This window comes from Cervus elaphus, chromosome 32 (assembly GCF_910594005.1).
Source record: "Cervus elaphus chromosome 32, mCerEla1.1, whole genome shotgun sequence".
NCBI classification, from domain to species: Eukaryota; Metazoa; Chordata; class Mammalia; order Artiodactyla; family Cervidae; genus Cervus; species Cervus elaphus.
Genome location: NC_057846.1, coordinates 40293170 through 40313418, shown reverse-complemented (window position 1 = coordinate 40313418; position 20249 = coordinate 40293170). Strand labels below are relative to the sequence as shown.

At 41.5% G+C, this 20249-nt stretch overlaps 2 protein-coding genes across 6 annotated transcripts in view; both read right to left on the bottom strand.

The window, feature by feature from the left end:
• DDHD2 (DDHD domain containing 2) overlaps window positions 1-2035 on the bottom strand; it is a 29985-nt gene extending 27950 nt beyond the window's left edge. For 3 of the 5 annotated variants that reach the window (XM_043893287.1, XM_043893288.1, XM_043893289.1), the window contains exons 1-2: window positions 1488-2035; window positions 41-268 (exon numbers count right to left, since the gene is read on the bottom strand). In XM_043893287.1, coding sequence (XP_043749222.1) covers window positions 41-260 — 220 coding nt within the window. In that variant the 5' untranslated portion in view covers window positions 261-268; window positions 1488-2035. Of the gene's footprint in view, window positions 1-40; window positions 269-1487 lie in introns of those variants that run through there. The other 2 variants (XM_043893286.1, XM_043893290.1) reach the window with 2 other exon arrangements.
• A 5734-nt stretch (window positions 2036-7769) lies between these two features.
• The window catches only part of BAG4 (BAG cochaperone 4), a 29232-nt gene continuing 16752 nt past the window's right edge, over window positions 7770-20249 (bottom strand). The window contains exons 3-5 of the mRNA XM_043893740.1: window positions 16179-16433; window positions 15456-15710; window positions 7770-14726 (exon numbers count right to left, since the gene is read on the bottom strand). Coding sequence (XP_043749675.1) covers window positions 14241-14726; window positions 15456-15710; window positions 16179-16433 — 996 coding nt within the window. The 3' untranslated portion in view covers window positions 7770-14240. The remainder of the gene's footprint in view (window positions 14727-15455; window positions 15711-16178; window positions 16434-20249) is intronic.

The window sequence follows — 20249 nt, the reverse complement described above, 5'->3', positions numbered from 1 at the left end:
GTAAGTCCTCGCCTGTTACAAGTCATCACTTTCACCCTACCAGAGCTATATGCCTCCTCCAGCTGCTGCGAATCCTGAGAGTTGAAAGGAATCCATGTCTCCTTAGAATCTATTATCTTACAATAAAACCAATGAGGAGAAACTGGTTCATACAAACTGCCAGCATCCATGTCTACGAGCTCAAAGGAACTACATGAATTTGGTGATGGAGATGGGTCTGACTGGGACGACTGTTCCTGCTGTGACTCCACTGAGGACATTTCGTTCTCTAAAAGACAAAAGAAAACTCTCAGAGAAAAAAATTTCCTTCTATTAACAGTATAATTGTTCATACACACACACACACACACACAAACAGGGTTATTTTTAGAAGGAATTTCTGGGGGAAAAAAAAAAAACGAAGGCGGCCACACAATTTAAAATAGAAATAACATAAATTAACAGCTTTTTGTTTGGTTGGTTTTTGGGTTTTTTTAGGGGAGGGAAGGAGGCTTTAAACAAAATGCTTCTTATAGTTAGACCAACTGATCTCCCAATCCTCTCAGAAAACTATGGTTTTAATTAAACAAAACTGGAATCATGAGAAACGCATGGTCAAAATCTTGACTGCAAAAAAAGAAAACATCACTTTACGCCAATGTCCAATTTAAATCTAGTGCCAAAGCCAAAACCATTTACTCCAACTGTTTTTATTAACACCTGCTTTTAGACTCCAGGCTACGGCAATTACAACATTGAAAATAAAACTATTCACTTAAGATAACAGTCACTTCTTATCAGTCCTTGCAGGGTGCTGAAGCACGCACGATGGTACAAATTTCTGAAAACGCGAACCCTCGCTTGGGGCCACTGCGCGCACGCGCGCGCGCCCACACGCATGGTCCAGGTCTCAAGAGGAAAAAAGTAGCAAGTGACCTCAAAAGCCTCCTTCCCCCAAGACTGACTGACCTGTGTGTTTCCCCTTCACCGCCCGGCAGAGACTAACCAACGCTGCAGACAGACCACAAAAGGGAAAGCCAGGCTCCTGCGAGGGGAGCGGGCGAGACCATCTCGGTACTCAGTGCAGCTGGACAGCGAACACCCGGCCTCCCTCCGAGCCGCCGCTCCCCGGCTTCCGCCACTTTTAAGCTTTTTTCCCCCCAAGCGCGAATTTACCTCCACCACCTCACCTGTCCCCTCTCCCCAGGACGCCGGGCCTCCTGCAACCCAGGTTTGAAACCTCAGGGCTCACGGACGCCTCTCCCCGTCCCGCCTCTGGCCCCGCAAAGAGCAGCGGGACGCGGGTGGAAACACGGTGACTTTCCGGCGCCGTCGATACCAAGCGGGCCCAGGCCGGGTCTGGTCCTCCCGGGCCCTCCCTTCCCTGCCTCCGGGCATCGCGCCCCTCTCCGTCCCTGGCATCTCCATCCCGCAGGGCCTCCCAGCCGCCCCTCGGGTTGGGGGCCCGGGGCCCGGCCACCGCCCCCGGCGCGCCGCCGCGGACTCACCTGGCTGCCTCACAGCCTCTCGCGCTCTGATGCCCTCGCTCAGGGGGACAAGACATGTCCCCGCGGAAGCCTGCCCCGCCAGCCGGGGCGGGGCGGGGCGGAGCTTGCGGGCCCGCGGGGTTCGCGCCAACACCGTTCTCCACCGCGCTCCCAGCGGGCGAGCGGCCAGCTGGCCGGGCCGCCGAGAGCAGAGCGCTGAGGTGACGCGAAGCTCGCCGCAGAGCGACGGCCGGGGCTTGGAGACCCGCAGGAGAGCTGGCGGGAAGTGTCGCGAGAGGTCGAGGGAATCGCGCGAGATGTTATCCTCGGAACCGGCTGGAAGTCGGAGCGCGGGACCAGGGGTTGTTGCGTGCGGCGTGCCCTCCGCTCCGAAGCCACCCTCGGCGCGAGAGGTCTTTGGAAGGATGGGACGCGGCCTGAGACGTTACGAGTGGCGAGCCTGTCAAGTCTCGGTGAAAGCAAAGTTCTTCGAGCAAGGATAAACCAGCCCAGCCTCTTCACTTCATAGAGAGGAAGACCGACGTCCTGGCCCCAGTGGTAGAGTGGCTGACCTGCTAATGGCCAGGATGGTGCGAGGACGCTGGCATGCCACCCTCTGCTGAAAAGTAGGGCAGGGAGCTGGCAGCAGCTGCGGCTACCCAGACCTTCGCTTCTGGGTGCTGAGAACACATACCATTGGCATTTGCAAGGGGAAAAAGGTCTCTGGGGCTTTGCCCTTCTCCCTGGCGTTTATTAGGATTTCGAGGCTGCCGAAAAGATATATTTAAAAGATGTCGAGGTGAGCTTGGCAGGATTCAGAAGCCGCAAGGGAGGTTGGAGGTGATATTTCTGTCCAAAAAAGATGACATAACTGAGGTCAAGAGTTTAAATGAATTTCCTAAGTAGTAGAGCTGCCCATTTCTCCTGAGTATTTAGTTTTCTGCCAGACCTCAATTCCTTTAGGCGTACAATACTTTTCTGTTTCCTAACTAAATTATAGGGTAAGGGTTCCGGGGATGTTTGTCAGTTTTATTTCTTCAGAAGCTGAGAAAAGGGAAACTAAAACAATTTTTGTAACATTAATTCTCTTATGGTTTAAGCCACACATAATTATCCACAAGTTTACTTTTACTTTCTCATCAAATTTATAACACCTGAATAGCTTCAGTTCTCTCTCTGCAGAGGATGAAGAAAACCAGTTACTAGGATGCTGTTAGATGACTAATGTAACTAATTACAGTAGCTAGCTTTTACTGAGCTCTTACCATGTTCTAGGTACAGTTGTAAGCATTTTACAAGTATAACCCCATTTAATTCTCACAGCAACAGGGTGTTGTAGTCTATCCCTATTTGCAGAGGTAGTAACATGCTACCAGCAAGTGATGGAGCCAATACTAAAAACACACGCTCTGTCTTCTGAGCCTGCACCTAAGTAACTTAACCTAAAATCACAGTTAAAGTGATAGAATTGGAACTTGAATTCTAAGATCCTCTTTCTCCAAATCCCTGACGCAGCCTCCATACCAGGTTTCTGTTTTAGGGAGAGGCTCTCAGTGCCGCTTATACTGTAACTATTGAGGACCCTGTAGACAGAGTCTATCATGATTTAGTGTACTAGATGTTACGGCTGAGAAATGTAAACAATTTATTTGAAAATAAGAATCCATTTCATGTATTTTTGTGGGAAAATATTTTCCAGATTTTTTTTAATCAGAGAAAAGAATATTGCTTTCATTTTTGTAAATTTCTTTAATGTCTGGCTTAATAGAAAGCCATAGGATTCTTGTATTTGCCTCTAGAGTCCATGGAATTCTCCAGGCCAGAATACTGGAGTGGACAGCCTTTCCCTTCTCCAGGGGATCTTCCCAACCCAGGTATCAAACCCAGGTCTCCCGTTGTGGGTGGATTCTTTACCAGCTGAGCCACAAGGGAAGCCCAATACTGGAGTGGGTAGCCTATCCCTTCTCCAGGGGATCTTCCTGGCCCAGGAATCAAACCGGGGTCTCCTGCATCGCAGGCGGATTCTCTACCAACTGACCTATCAGGGAAGCCCTATTCAGATGAATATGTTTATTCAATTCACAATTCCTAGCTCATAGCTCTCCAAACCCTTGGACTTTCCTGAGCTATAAAAGCAGTGGGATAATATTTGAGCTGTAGTCCTCAGGTCCTAAAAACAGCTCAGGGAAAGTGACTGAGACAGAAAGTAGGGGAGCTGCTTCTCTGGAGAATCAACCATGTGATTGGAAGGTGGGAACTTTCAGTCCCAACGCCCAGCCTCTGGGGGAGGGCAGAGGGGCTGAAGGTTGAAATCAGTGGCCAATGGCCAATGACTTGGTCATGCCTTTGCAATGAAGCCTCACTAAAAATCCAGAGGTCAGGGTTCAAAGAGCTTCCAGGTTGGAGAACACCTGTGAAGATTAAGGGAGAGCCATGCACCTGGAGATGGCATGGAAGCCCCGCCCCCTTCCACCAGGCCATGCACTATATATCATACCCTATATATAAACTGGAAATCTAGTAAGTAAATGGGTTTTCCTGGGATTTGTGAGCCGTCCTGGCAAGTTAATTGAAGCTGAGGGGCAAGTCATGGGAACCTCTTGATTTACAGCCAGTCCGTCAGAAGCACAGGTAACCACCTGGGTGTGTGACTGGCACCTGGAGTGGAGGATGGTCCTGTGGGGCTGAACCCTTTACCTGTGGAATGGGATTCTGTACCCGGTAGACAGTGTCACAAGTGACTTCAATTCTTGGACACCCTGCTGGGGTTCAAGAATTGCTTGTTGGTGTGGGGAGGCCTCCACACACACAGTGAAATTGGGTCTGCAAACCCTTTTTCACCAGCGTACTTCAGCCCGCAGAACTGTTTCATGCATCCTAACCATTTTGTCACATAGAATGTCAAAAAGGTGTGGACTCAAGGGTTAGAGTTAATAAAATTAGTAACTTACTCTTCATGAAGCATATTTTTAAGTGAAACTGGCTTTTTTTTTTAGCAAATGCATGACAGTGGACAATACAATGATCGATAGCACAATTTGTTTCCAATGCCTTAATTCCTGGTAAGGCACCAGCAATTTTACCCACCACTGATTTTCCATCAAGAGTGCAAATGGCAGCAACACAGCAAAAAAAAAAAAAAAAAAAAACAAATCATATCCTGGTACTATTAGGAAAAGTTTTCATCCTGTGACCCTTAAAGGGATCTCTAAGACTCCCAGCCATCTCGGACCACCCTTTGAGAACTATACAACAATTAAATGTGCCTAACCTGGAGCTTGGAATAACAATACCTACCCTGAAGGAGTTCACAGTCTCAATAGGAGAGACAAGCAGGTAAACAAATACATCTTACCCAGTGCTGTTAACAAGAGACCAGATACACCAGTAGTTACAAAAGAGGGAGTTATCAAATGTCCAGGCATACCTCCAAAAGTTCTCATTCAGTAGGTCTTCAGTGGGATTCAGGAATCTGCATTTTAAGCAAGCCCTCTAGGTGATTTGGAAGCAGATAGCATGAGATCCACACCTTGAGAAACACTGCCTTAAGAAGTATAAATTGTAAGTTTCCCACTTCTTTCCAGAATAAGTCATATTTCAATATTAAAAAGGTATTGTGTGGAGTGCCTATCAAGGCACTAAGTGCTCTGAGGACAGGCTGTGCCTGGAGAGGTTCTCAATCCCTGGTGGACACCTAGGCATCAGAAGTTGAGACAACTCCACAGATGTCTCTGATCCACTGACTCTAAGATAACAAGTCCGGGGCCTTGGGCTGAGACAGTGATTCTCAAACTGATGATCAGAAAGTGAAAGTGAAGTCGCTCAGTCGTGTCCGACTCTTTGCGACCCCATGGACAGTAGCCTGCACCAAGCTCCTCCGTCCATGGGATTTTCTAGATAAGAATACTGGAGTGGGTTGCCATTTCCTTCTCCAGGGAATCTTCCCGACCCAGGGAGCAAACCCAGGTCTCCCGCATTGTAGACTGACACTTTACTGTCTGAGCCATCAGAAGAGTGTGCTAAAAAGATTCTTTACATTTCAGATCCATACCCTAGATAATCAGAGGGTCATGACTCTACATTTTAATTAAGAACATACAGGCTGCTGCTGTGAGGCAAGTACCATGTACTGACTTTGTTTATAAAAGAAGGTTAGAACAAGAGGAACCACAAAGACATCAGAGTGATGTTCTTTTCCAGCCCAAAATTGGCGATTTTTCTAAGTTCATAAACCATTCCTAAGAATGCATTTTATTACTTTATACCCAAAATGGAATACTTTTGCCCCCAACTTAAGTAATCTTAGCTTTTAGTTTTTTCACTTTGAGGAAAGTGACTTGTACTTTTCCTTGTGTTGTATCTTATTTCAGTGAAGACTGTTTTGAGCTGATAACCTCAATTGAAACTGTGCAGCAAGGCGTCTCTCCTCAGGCCCCCGGAGGTTTCCATCAGACCAAGGTTTCCTCTTGGCTAGGGTTGTCAGAGAGAGCATATGCAAATGTACCAAGTGCAAAAGTAAAACAAAAACACTTCCAGGAAACAATCAGAGAACTCTTCTGGAAGAATAACGAGTTCTCAGAGACTTGATACCAAAAGTCCTTAAAAGGAAAAACTGGTAACTAGGACTTCATCAAAATCAAAAACTTTTGCTCTGTGAAAAACTGTTAGCGGGATGAAAAGACAAGCCACAGATTGGGATAAAATATTGCAAACCACCAATCCAACAGAAAACCAGTATCTAGAAAACACAAGTCTCAAAACTCACAGTGAAAAGACAATCAATGGAACCCAAATTTGGTTTCAATGCCATTCTTCAGGAACACGGAGCAGGAATAATTGCTTCTAGGACTAAACAGGAATATACAAGATGAGCCTGGAGAACCATGTAGTGCCGGAAAGGAGGGCTCAAAAAAAAAAAGCCCCACACAACGATGGGGGTATGTATGTATGTCAAAAAGACACAACTGAGAGAGCGTCCAATGGCCAAAAGTAAGGAAGGCAGCAGTAGATCATAATACAAAGTACAAAATAAGTAAATATGGGCCCATTCAGATATAAAGAAATACATAAATGGGAGAGAATGAACAAATATACCTTGCAGGGAGATTCTAAGAATTAACCAATAAATACTCTGAATGAGCTGGAGGATAACTCCCCACCCCCACATGTAGAACCACATGCAGGGACTATCTTCCAAAGAATACAGTTTGGGGGGGCGGGGAGTGGGGCAGAAAGACTGTAGTGGAGAAACCTGACAAGCTCTACCTGAACCAGGCAATGACAGTTAACATCAACAGGATAGGCTCCGTTGATAGTATAGCCATTTGATGTCTGATGAGAAAGGGCACTTACCTCTGTGGTCTTCCTCCCCAAAACACAAGCCCCAGTGTGATCAGGAGAAAAACATCAGACAAAATAAATCCCAGTTGAGGGGCATTCTATGAAACATCAGACCTGCACTCCCCAAGATTACAGAGGTCAAAAAAAAAAAAAGATTACAGAGGTCATCAAAACCGAGGAAAGTCACAGGAGTTCCCTGGTGGGCTGGTGGTCAGGACTCTATGCTATCCACCCAAACCCGGATTCAATCCCTGGTCAAAGAACAGATTTCACAAGCCTCACAGGGAGGCCAAGACAAAACAAGGGAACTCTGAGAAGCTGTCATGGCCGAGAGGCTCCTAAGGAAATATGATGACTCAGTGTAACACGGTATCCTCGGTGGGCTCCTGGAAGAGGAGAACAGTGTTAGGTAAAAGCAAAGAAAATCTGGATAGAGTATAGACTTTAGTCAATAAGAATGTATCAGTACTGATCCGTTAGTTGTAACAAATATGCAACACTAATTTAACATCTTAATAATGGGTGTAGGGTATGTGGGATCTCTATATATCATAATTCCTCTTTAAATCTATTCTAAAATAAGAAGTTTATTAAAATAAATAGTTAGAAAATGGGCAAAAGACACACAGGGACATTTTTACAGAAGAGGATATACAACTGGCAGATAAGCACAAGAAGAGGTCGAACATCATTAACCATTAAGGAAATGCAAGTTAAAACACAGTGAGATTATCACTGCACGCTGATCAGAACGGTCAAAATAAAACAGCGACACCACCAAATGCTGGCAAGGATACAGAGAAACTCCCACACTGCTGGTGGGAATGCAAACAGTACAACTTCACTTTTAGGAAAGTCTAGTAGTCTCCTAAAAAATTAAACATGCACATATTGTATGACCCAGAATTGTGCTCTTGGGCATTTATCCCAAAGAAATGAAAACCATGTCCACACAAAAACCTGTGCATGAATGTACATAGCAGCTTTATTCATAACAGCCCCAAACGGAAACCACCCAGATGTCCTTCCACAGGTGAATGGTTGAACAAAGGTACACCATATCACAGACTGCTAATCAGCAATAAAAAAGAACTACAGATACAGGAAACAACTTAGATGAATGTCAAGAGAATTCTGCTGAGTGGGCAAAAAAAACAATTTCTAATGATCACATATGATACAATTCTATTTCTATAACATTCTCAAAATGACAAAATTCAGAAATGGAGAACAAGTTTGTGATTGCCACGGATATAGTGTGGAGGGAAAGGAGAAGCAGGTGTGGCTGTGAAAGGTCAACAGGAGGAACGGCGGTGGCGACGGGACTGTTCTGCATCTTGTTCCATATCAATGTCCACATCCTGGTGGTGACGTGGCAGTGAAGTTTTGTGAGATGTTACCACTGGAAGAAACTGGGTAAGGGGCACAGGAAAGCTCTGCATTACTTCAGAAAACCGTCTGTGAATTAACAAATTATCTCAAAATAAAAACTTTAATTAAAAAGATACAATACAGGGCCATCCCCTGGAAGTCCAGTGGTCAGGACTCCACACTTGCATTGCTGAGGGCTGAGCTTCAATCCCTGGGTGGGGACTAAGATTCCCACAAGCTGCTCAGCACAGCCAAAAAATAAAGAAACAAAGAATACAATACAGTTGGCACTCCTATCCATGGGTTCCACATTCACAGATTCAGCCAACCATGAGTAGACAATATTTGGAAAGAAAGAAAAAAAATTCAGTCAAGTTCCAAAAAGCAAACACTTGAATTTGCCACACATCCAGCAACTATTTACACAGCATTTACATTGTATTTACAACTATTTACATAGCATTTACACTGTACTAAGTATTATAGCTAATCTAAAGGTGATTTGAAGTATATGGGAGGATAAACATAGGTTTTATGCAAATACTACACCATTTTTATATAAGAGACTTGAGCATCCATGGTTTTTGTACTGGAACCAATCCCCCACCCATACTGAGGGATGAGACTGTATCCCTAGTTATTTTGGATTTCAGAAAAAAAATTACTTTTAGTATCATTATGTCCCATGCAATATGTGGAACACACTGATACTAAAAGATGAGGTGTTGTTTATCTGAAATTCAAATGTAACTGACAGTCCTATATTTTATCTGGCAACACTACCCTTGGCATTCTACCAGGATAAGGTGTATATTGCAAAATAAAAGAACATTTTAAAGTTGCCTAGAGCAAATGTGCTCTGATCTCAGAAACCCCTAAATCCTCCCTTCTCAGTAGCTGGTGTCTCACATTTTGTACTGTAAGCTAACTGCCCTCCACTCTTAATGAGAAGAGCCACATAGAGTGTAAAACCCTCCTCTCTTCACAGAGGAGTAAAAATTATCCAAACAGTCCTCCCTTCTCAATTTCCATTTAAAACAGATATTCTTTCCAAGAAAGAGTATGAAAAAATAATTAAACAGAATAGTCACGAAGCATTTTCTAAAAGCATTTTTGAGTCTCCAGTAGAACAACAATGGTCTCCAGTATAAAAATACAACCAAGAAATAAAAGACATCTGAAAAAAAACTTTAACATGAAAAAGGTGGCAATCTAAATAGAAAGGGAAAAGCAATTTGTAGGTAATTCACTATTCAGGATGAAACAAATATCAAGAAATTATCATTAATGTTCTCAGAGATACAAGGTGCTACACCCACAAACAACAGCAGAATCACATAGAGAACAAAAAATTCCTAGAAACTAAAAATATGGTAGATGGAAATGTAAAATTCAGTGGTGAGTTGGAAGATAAAGGTGAGTAAATCTCCCACAAAGACAGCAAAAAGGCAGAAAATTAAAGTGAACAGACAAGTCAATCAAAGAATCAGGCTAAGAGATTCATAACAGAAACAGCAAGAATTTTAAAAAGAGGTAACAGAAATGAGGGTAGCAGACGGGTAAGAGAAACAAAAAACCCGAGAAAATGTTATAGGACTTAAGGGCAGGTGTCTCCAGAATGAAGTATGCCCAGGAAGACGGACAAAAACAGACCCACACCAATGTTATACTGTTAGGAAATTTCAGAACAGAGGGGACAAAAATAGCCTACAAGCTTCCAAAAAGAAAAACCAAGTTTTAAACAAAGGATCATGAAAACACATTTTCAAATATGCAAGATATTAAAAAAAATTACTTTCTATGCACCTTTTTCAGAAAGCTACTGGAGAACAGACTCGACCAAAATGAGGGAACACATCAAGAAAGAGAAACACACAGACTGTAGGAAAAAAAGAATCCAACAGAAAAGGTGGAGAGAATCCCCAGGATGAACAGAAGACACCAGAATGTAAGTATGCACCAGGAACATAACCGTTCTCCCATCAGAGGGCCCCCAGCACAGCTTCTTCAGGAGCCTGAAACTGACCAAATATGTCTGAGCATCTTAAGAGAAGATTTAGACAAGTGATGGAGGGTTTGAGGTCAAATCAGTCATAAGTACATCAGCAAACCAAGTAAGGCGAAGGATTCATTCCAGGGATATTCATTCATTTGCAATTCCAGGAGTTGTTCAGGAAAAGTAACCAGTTTACTACATGAATAAGCTCTGGTCAGCATTACATAGTATAATAATGAACAACAGAACTACCATTTAAGTGGATGGAGAAACTGGTGGGAGGAGGGCTGCGATTGTGTATATGGTGGAGGCAGAGAGACCTGACCATCATCTTCTACAATAGAAAATAAGTAGAAACAGCCTAAAATTGACAAATCAAGAGGGAGAAATACAACTGTGTTATTAAAAATACTGGGACTTCCCTGGTGGTCCAGTGGTAGGACCACGCTTTCCACCGCTGGAGGCCACAGAGTCACCGTTCCCTGGTCTGGGAACTAACATCCCACAAGCTACACAGTGCAGCCAAATTTTTTTTTTTTTAATTTATTTTCAAATTTTTTTAAAAAGTTAAAAAAACATGGAGAGAATTTTTTTTAAGAACTCAATTTAAAGTGGTTACTTTTGTAGAAGGAAAAGTGAGAGTGTGACAGAAGAGAGCTCCTTTTCATAAACTTCAAATTGCTAGCTTCTATAGAATTATTTGAGTCTTTAAACACATAACTTTTTTAAAAAGAAAAAAAGATGAAAAGCTCCAGTCATCAAATATCCGTCCCCCAGAAAACTTTAATGCCAATTTAATCTATATTCTTCAACTTAAAAATCTTCCTACCTCTAATGGTATTACATTAACTAGCTAAAAATCAGCTTTAAAAGCCCTATTTTTCAAAGTATTTGGAAGAATTCCCCACCAAGAACGCAGAGACTAGCCCACGCCACTGATACTTCGTCAGGACTTACTTGTGTAAATGTTTATACTGACGTTTGTATTTGGAACAATAGTGGTTATTATAAAAAAGAGATAGTTGTGTTTAACATGCCAGATCTGGGTAAATTCAAGATTTTCACAAAAATTATCCCCAAAGTAATATTAAACTTAGACACTTTTTTAAAAAGTCCAGATTTGAAATATCAAAAACATTTTTAATTCAGTCTGGAGTGAATACTAAGTCAAGAACTGAATCAAATCCACACACACAAAAAAATGAACACTAATTTTCCTTAAGTTCACTGTATTTTCTGGAAGAGGTTGCTAATTTAGTTTTCCTTTCCTTGACACTGGCATTTAGAATCATTTTTAAATGGTTTACATCTTTAAGTTCTAAGTCTGTACTTATCCTGAATGTCTTATTATAATTAAAACTATAAATCCAGAAGCAATAGCCCTCCCTTAAGAAGGAATCCAATTAATAAATGTAGAAGGACTTCAAGAAACAAAGTCACACTGGAACCCCACAGTAGTAATCGACACAAGCAAGATCTGCCAATGGATTAAAAAATGAGTGGGCTGAAGTTTAAGCAGAAATGGGACATTTGCATAGCTCACGTTATCTCCAGCAAACATTCAGTCACTACAAGGAAAAACACAGTACGTTTACAGTAGCGAATCCTAGACACCACCTTAGGTAGTGGCTAAGATTAATAACACCAGAAATACATTACCGCATCAGGGGTCAAGGATAGAGTCACAGATCAGAGGACACTATGACGACATGACAACTAAATTCGAGGCAGGATCCTGGATTGGATCCTGAAACAGAGAAAGGGCATTAGTGAAAAGACTAAGAAAATCTCTACTTTCCAAAACTCTCTACTTTAGTTAATAGTATTGTATCATGGCTAATTTCTTAATGACGAATGTTTTACAGTTATGTAAGATGTTAATATAAAGGGATCATTAGTGAAGAGTATGCAGAAACTGCTGTTTTTACAACTCTTCAGGAGGTCTAAAATTATCTAAAAAATTTTTTTAAATAACTGTTAAAAAACATATACACATATGTATGTGTATATAAATAAATCAAGACTTCAGGGAAACTGGTATTGTGAGCACTCAGTTAAAAAATAGTGTTCTTGCCTGTATCAGTCACTGTCTCACTGGTTTATGAGCTTTAAGGTTCTCCCCCTTCTAATATTTGTTTCAACTTTTAAATTTTCATAAAAAAGCCTTTAACATTCCTATATTAGGCCAAAAATAAAAATCCTTGAATAAAATTGGCACCATATTATCTCATAAAATCACTCATACCAACCTAAGACCCAGTCACTATTTTTACTCTAATTCTTCTCATCATATGTTTATATTGGTTTTTGCTTTTTTTAAATAAGGAGAGAAAATGGCTGAAAGATTTGTTTTCTTATTAATAGGCCTGGCAGTCAAAAAGGGGGAAAAAAACACATTATCACTTGGATATCTTACTAAGAAACGGCAGTTTTTCCAATAACACACTATATACTGGAACTCACTTCAGATGTAAAAAGTAAGTACCTAAGTCTCTTCTACATGACAGCTTAGAGCTACCCAAGCAAAGGGCTTTCCTGGTGGCTCAGGAGTAAAGAATCCTCCTGCCAATGCAGGAGATATGGGTTTGATCCCAGAGACGAGAAGATCCCCTGGAGAAGAAAACGGCAACCCACTCCAGTATTCTTGCCTGGAGAATCCCATGGACAGAGGAGCCTGGCAGGCTACAGTGCATGGATTTGCAAAGGAGTCGGACACGACTGAGTGACTAAACAACCACCACCCAAGCAAATCCAGCTAAGACCCTTTCAGTATCCCTTCCTTAACTCTGGCTCTGAAGTGACTGTTATTAGTGGTGGTAAACATCTTTTTTATAAAACAGGCAATACTGTCTACACAATTTATTCTAGGGAAACAAAGCTAACCATCACATCTGCCTTTAAAAGAACATAATTTCCCGCTGTGGCTGATTCAGCCCCAGAGCATGAATCCCCTTTTACCCTCTGCATATCTTACTGTACACTGAGCAGATAAGCTGAGCTGCAGTCTGCTCACAGGGACCCTGATGGTGAAGCTGCAGATAAGATGAGCTGAAGTCTGCTCATAGGGACCCTGACAGTGAAGCTACTATTTTAGATGGAGAACAGCATTCCCAAATGGTTGTGCTTATTACTTTTGCAGTGACTATTCCTACTTGCCATGGCATTTTTCATCATCACATTGCTCCGTATGGAAGCGGCTATAGTAAAAAGACAATGAAGGGGGGAAAAGAGGAAATTTTAAAGTGAAGCTTCATTCAAATACAATGAAGAAAGCAAAAAAGAATATGCCTACATTTTCATTCCTATGGGCATGCCATTTCCAAATTAACCTTCTGACAGTAACAAGAAAAATAGAAGTGGTAAAACTCTAACCTGATAATCTATACAAAAAAAGGAGACAATCTACCTCAGAAACTCACTGCACAGTGCAATATATTCAAGTGGTGAAAGGGTACAAATTTATCCAGAACTGCCATACTATCTGGCTGTCAGTACAGTCTCTTGAGTAATTATATTAAACATATTACTACAAAATATACCAAGAAATAGAGAATCATACTATATTTGTGAACTGCAAATAACAAAACAAAACAGAGGTCCAAGGAGGCTAAAGTCCAAGCTGTAATTTACACACAGAGTGTATGGTGAAAGCAGTTACAATGTACAAAAATGTGACAAGTAATCCAGATGTTTAAAAAAACAGAGCCTGTCCAAAGAACATCCAGTCTTATCCTGTAGGTTTCTGAGGAGCCTGTTACATAAGGTGAATTCCCCTCCTGCTGATAAGAAGCAGCTTGCCCACGACACCCATATATTTCTTACCGGGCGAGTCTACTTGGCAATACCGATATCCCGAGAGCTCCCTATTACATTCACTGGTCTGAAAACAACTCATAACCCAACTGTTCTTCCAAGTCCTTTACCAGTTTTTCAAGTTTTCTATTAAAGGAAAGTTGGAATGTATTGCTTCTTGTCGTCAACAGGCATTTCAAAAAGAAGGTAATTAACCAAAATCAACAGTTCTTTGGTCGAGTTAGTAACAGGCTCCCCTTTTGTTCTAAATCCCTTCATAATCCCTTTTTTTCCAATTTTTCCAGTATGGCCTGGATTTTACAAACCGCCTCTTTCCTGGCCTGCCGGACGGAGTCCTGGCCCCCAGTTTCAACTGAATCCAGTTCCAGAAGTTCCTTGGTTAGCATCTCTTCCAGAAGCCAGTAGGCTTTGTCTGTCTTTTTTCCTACGAACTCTTCTACTTCTTGCTCAAGATACTGGACCTTCTCCAGCACGTGTATGATTTTTTTAATGCTTGGGGGAGTCCCTTCATCTGAAGATAAACACTCTTCAGCAAGATGATTACCCTGGTCTTGAGTGCTGGGATGTTCGTGGGTGGCATTACCATACAGATGAGGCTCAGCACTATACTGGACCTGGGAATCCAAAAGCTCTGAACTGTCATCGTTCACTGATCCCGAGGACTCGTACTGATGGACACTGCAAGGGAAGTTGTGCTGGCTCATGCCTTGATCTGGTTGGCTGTAGGTGTAGGAGGAGTCCTTGGAGTGGGAGAGCAGAGAGGGGAGAAAAGCTGTTTTAATGGGCATCCATCAGCATCAGATTTGTTAGCCCCCATCTTCCACCTGACCAGGAAGGTACATGAAAAGATTCCCCACCAATAAAACTGGACAGCCCTCTTTAATTATTTGAGGAAAATACAGCTCTGAAAAGATAAAAGGCAGAGAATTCCTGAGTATACAGGCTGGAATCTACCCTGAGTAGGTCATCATCATGAACACCTCATAATCTATCTTTATCACCTCACAATCTGATCAGTGACTTAATAAATGGGAATTAGATAGTCCGTTCCCCTTCAGAGAGAAAACCTGAAGACAAATCTTAAAAAGGAACCTGGCCACAAGCAAATGATGTTTAAGTGTACAGTTTAATAAAACCATGCTATTTCACATTGGTTTTGTCTTCTGTCTGGAGACAGAGGTAACAAATCTAATATTTGATTTTAACATTCAGATAGTATTACAACTAATAAGAAAATGAGCACTTTCCTCTCTTTTAAAAAAAAAGAAATGAACCTAAAACTGCTCTAAAATATAAAGTCTATTTTTAAAAAGGTGGGGGGGAACTGGGTTACATAAAGTTGTAGGTGGTGGCCACCAGGTTTTTGAAACTAGTCCCCCTACTTAACACAGGCCGATGAAGAGAAACCCCATATTGTGCTCTCTCAATTACCCCAACATTAAAAGAACAAGGTTTAGCAGGTCTCCTACCTTAGGCTGTGGGGGTGGCGGTGAAGCAGGTGGCTGAGGAGAGCCACTGCTAGGCCATGAGGAAGTGCCCTCGTTCATGTAGAGACCCCCTGGTGGCCCTGAGGGCGCAGCTGAAGGCCAGGGGTACCGGGCTCCCATTCCATAAGCAGCTGGAGGCGCCCATGAGTCCTCCTGGGGTCGAACAGTCGGTCCTGGTTGTGGAACACTACGATTACCATCACCATAAGGGTAATGGGGCACGCTCATTCCAGGGTTCTGGGTTGAGAGGAAGGAAATACGCTGGTCATTGCTAAAAAAACACTTAAGTAATGAAAATATTCCAGTGTAAACAGATCCTGAGATGCCTCCTCTCCACTTAACAGAGTATACTTCAACTGCTACAGGGTTAAACTGGAGTATTTCTAAACAGTTGGAATAACTTCTCCAAGCCTACAAAAGCTTGGTTCTAAAGATACCAGGGGCAGGTTTGTTGACTGTCAAGCTCAGAAAGAATAGGGCCTAAACTTTAACAGCTGAAGCACAGCGTAAGTCTGTCCCTCAGATACCAGAAATGAATGCTATCAGGAAATACAAATGAAGACATCCTAGAACTCCCCGGGAAGTGAACAGAGATTCCTAAAATATTTAAAAATATAAACCTAACCTCTTGAAGTGAACAGAGAAATAAACTTGGTACCATTCATTAATAGTTAAAAACTAAAAAGACGACAGAAGAGTGCTCACCTGTGAAGCAGGATATCCTGGAACCTGCCCCCTAAGAGGGGGTGCTTCAGTCTGGCAGTCCTGCTGGGGGTACATCCAACGGGAGACTGGGGCTGGGCTGTTGCCAGGTGAACGATAAGTGCTTGGAACCTCTGTGGAGTAATTGGTCTGAGCATACCCAGGTGTGTAATAGGCCCCAGGGTATGAGGCAGTATTTGTCCCCGGGCCAGTGGGGTATGGTGGGCCATATCCCCCATTTGTGTAAGAATTCAAACTCTGGAAAAAGCAAAGTTGGGAGAAAAAAGATGAATGAGTACAAGAGCTGAAATGCCCTCATTTTGAGAACTTTGGGAAGAAAGGAGATGAGTAATGAAAATATCAACTACCTAAGCAACCCTTGAGAGGTGTTCTTATATTATAATCGTATACATATATTAAACTCAGATTATCACTTTAGAGCCCGTGTCCTAACAATGGGAAGGTCTATTGTGATGAAAAATGAAGTAATGGCCTGAGAGCTGTGCTATTAACCATTTTCATAAGGACACCTGGCAGCCACACCTAACAGGAGGGAGCCTGTTCTGGGAAACCTGGCAGAATGGCTAAAGAAAGAAGAAAGGACCCTGATACAACAAATAGAAAAAAGACCACAGAGAGACTGAGCCCTGCCACAGGCTTTGTGTTTACTCTACTTTTTCAAGCAGGAAAATGGAAATCATGAACTTATTCTGCAGGGTTATTGTAAAAATTAAATGAGATGACATATATAAAATGCTCAGTACAGTGTCTGGCACATAGTATGCTCAATAACTGATAATTTTTATAACACCATTGTTGTCAGTATAATTGTGGCAAGGCCAGGAGATGAACCCGATCTGACTCCAAGCCTGTGTTTTTTGTACTGTCTCACTCTGATTCCCAAATTACAGTGGACAAATTCCTCATATACTGCTTCCTAGTTTTACATCACCTATCCAGACTACTGTTGATACCTAAAATCCTCAGTTTAGTAATCCAAATAAGATTAAGGCTAAACTTTAAATGATTACCTTCAGGTTTTCCATTAATTTCTACTCTACCTTGTTAAGATGGTAAAAATGAAATCAACTTTTCCTGGACTCATCCTTCTAAAACTAGACAGTCTTTCCCATTTTAGGTAGGAGAATAAGAAAAGAATCTTGTGATAATAAAAGACTTATTCACACTGAGGAAACCAGATCTGAAAGAGACATGTGCACCCCAATGTTCATCGCAGCACTGTTTATAATAGCCAAGACATGGAAGCAACCTAGATGCCCATCAGCAGATGAATGGATAAGGAAGCTGTGGTACATATACACCATGGAATATTACTCAGCCGTTAAAAAGAATTCATTTGAATCAGTTCTAATGAGATGGATGAAACTGGAGCCCATTATACAAAGTGAAGTAAGCCAGAAAGATAAAGAACATTACAGCATACTAACACATATATATGGAGTTTAGAAAGATGGTAACGATAACCCTATATGCAAAACAGAAAAAGAGACACAGAAGTACAGAACAGACTTTTGAACTCTGTGGGAGAAGGTGAGGGTGGGATATTTCGAAAGAACAGCATGTATACTATCTATGGTGAAACAGATCACCAGCCCAGGCGGGATGCATGAGACAAGTGCTCGGGCCTGGTGCACTGGGAAGACCCAGAGGAATCGGGTGGAGAGGGAGGTGGGAGGGGGGACTGGGATGGGGAATACGTGTAAATCTATGGCTGATTCATATCAATGTATGACAAAACCCACTGGAAAAAAATAAATAAATAAATAAAGGAGAAATTGAAAAAAAAAAATACTACTAAAAAAAAAAAAACAGACTTATTTTGGTGATCATTTGATAATGTATACAAATATCGAATCATTATGTTATACATCTGAAATGAATGCTAAGTGTCAATTATACCCCAATTAAAAGAGTAGAAACAAAACAAAACAAAAAAAAAGAGTAGAAACCTGATACCTTCTATAGTTGTTAATAACTTAAGAAAATGAAATTTAAATCTGATTCCAAATCTACCACATCAAAAAGAGGGACAGGGACTTCCCTGGTGGTCCCGTGGTTAAGCCTTGCATTTCCAACTCAGGGGGCATGGATTCGATCCTTGGTGGAGGAACTAAGGCCCTCCATGCTGCAGGGCACGCGCACCCCCCCACCAAGAAATAAAGTCCCTTATACAACATACGCAGCTTAAGATGATTAAAAAAAGAATGTGACTTTTTGTACTGTTTTTCAACTTCTAGAAATCCTTCCTAAGGAAATGATTCAACCAGAGAAAATGTTATAAGCATGGATTTGTTCATCAGAGCATGAGTCACCATCACGCAGTATCGAAAACAACCTAAGCGTCCAGTATTGATGGAATGATTAAGTCAATTATAGGCTATTCATTGAAGGAATCTTATTCTGTCTTAAAATTCACTGTAGAACTGACCAGACATCTATTGACATTAAAGAATTATTTTTAGTGTTTTTTAAGTTTTAATAATGGCATTGTGGTAATGTTTTAAAAATGTTCCTGTATATTAAAGATACATACTTAAGTATTTACAAGAGAAATAATGTGATGTCTAGAATTTTCTTCAAAGTACATTAAGAACATGGATGAAACATGAGGGCCATGTATTAATGATACTTTCTGAAGCTGAGTAAGGGGTCTAGGGAGATCACTGTGCTATCGCATTACTTTGGATTATGTTTGAAAATTTCCTCACTATTAAAAAGGAAAAAAAAAAGAATTCTTGTCATTTCACCCTGTAACAAGTACATATGATAACCAAAAAGTAATGTTAAAAAGCATATGTAAAATAAGTTTAAAACTGGGTAGATCCAATAGGGAGAAGACTGAAAACAAATTTGCCAAAGTACGGACACGCTCTGGTGACAGGGCTGGCGGCTCTTCTCTCTTTTATCTCCCAGGTGTTTAGTAATAGAGTTGCGTTATTTTTATAGAAAAAAATTATCCTATTAGAAATGTCACATCCAAAAAAGAAAAAAAGAAAGGTCACAAAATCCCAAGTATGTCTAGTGGGCTGCACAGAACATAGCTACTTCCATCTAGTCCAATTTTTTCATAAAGGGAAACTTGTATCTAAAGACAGCAAGCTGGGATTTGAAACCTGTCAGCTGATATGGCAACAGATAAAATCTGAAACTGATTCACTATAAGGCAAAGTAAGCAAAATCTTTGACAGTCATTGAATTTCTGTAGAAGTCTCATTCTGGATTCCAGAAGAAATCAAGAGACCGGAGCTTTTAAAACTCAAAACATGTTCCAAGTGCTGCTTTTGTTCTAGAGGTAAATGTAAATATGACTCAGCATTTGAAAGTCAAAATACTGTCACACCATATGGTGTCTCACTGCAAGCTGGAGATTATCCAGGAGGAAATACTTCTTCCAAAAGTTGATTTTACAATTGATGGACTGCTTATAGATGTAGAATCCAAAGGGGAGAAAAGTGGCCAGGTCTCTTACCCAGAAAGTGATACACTGTTAATGGATTCCCTTCCCATTTGGTATATATGACTATCAAACAGCAAACAGACCCAATCCAAGTGGGAAAAATTACTTTTCCGTTAGCAACACCACGATTCCTCCTGTAGTGCTTATCTTGAAAAACATGGAAAGCTTCACCACAAAAGGACTCCGAGCCTTCACAATTATCAGCAGTCAACACTAACTTGAGTTTCTGCTGACACTCGCTTTTGGAACTGCCCAGTCTATCATCCTCAACTGGTCACTTCCTCATGCAGCATCTCTACTTACAGAACTGGTCCAATTTTTGTCTCACAGGAGCTCCAAACCATGATACTTAATAAGTTGTATTTGACAACCCAGTTCTCCTTTAAATTAAATGAAAAGGTATTACAGGTTCTGACCAAAGTCCTTTTGTATCCTGATTTCTCAATTTAGAACATTATAAGAGGACTTCCGTTGTCTTTCTTTGAGCATTTCTGTTCCTAGGCACTCGGTGCTCTGTGGTGAAATCTTCCAGAAGTCAGGAGAATTATCTTCATCATCAGAAAATCAATGTGAAAACATCCGTCTTTCATCCTTTA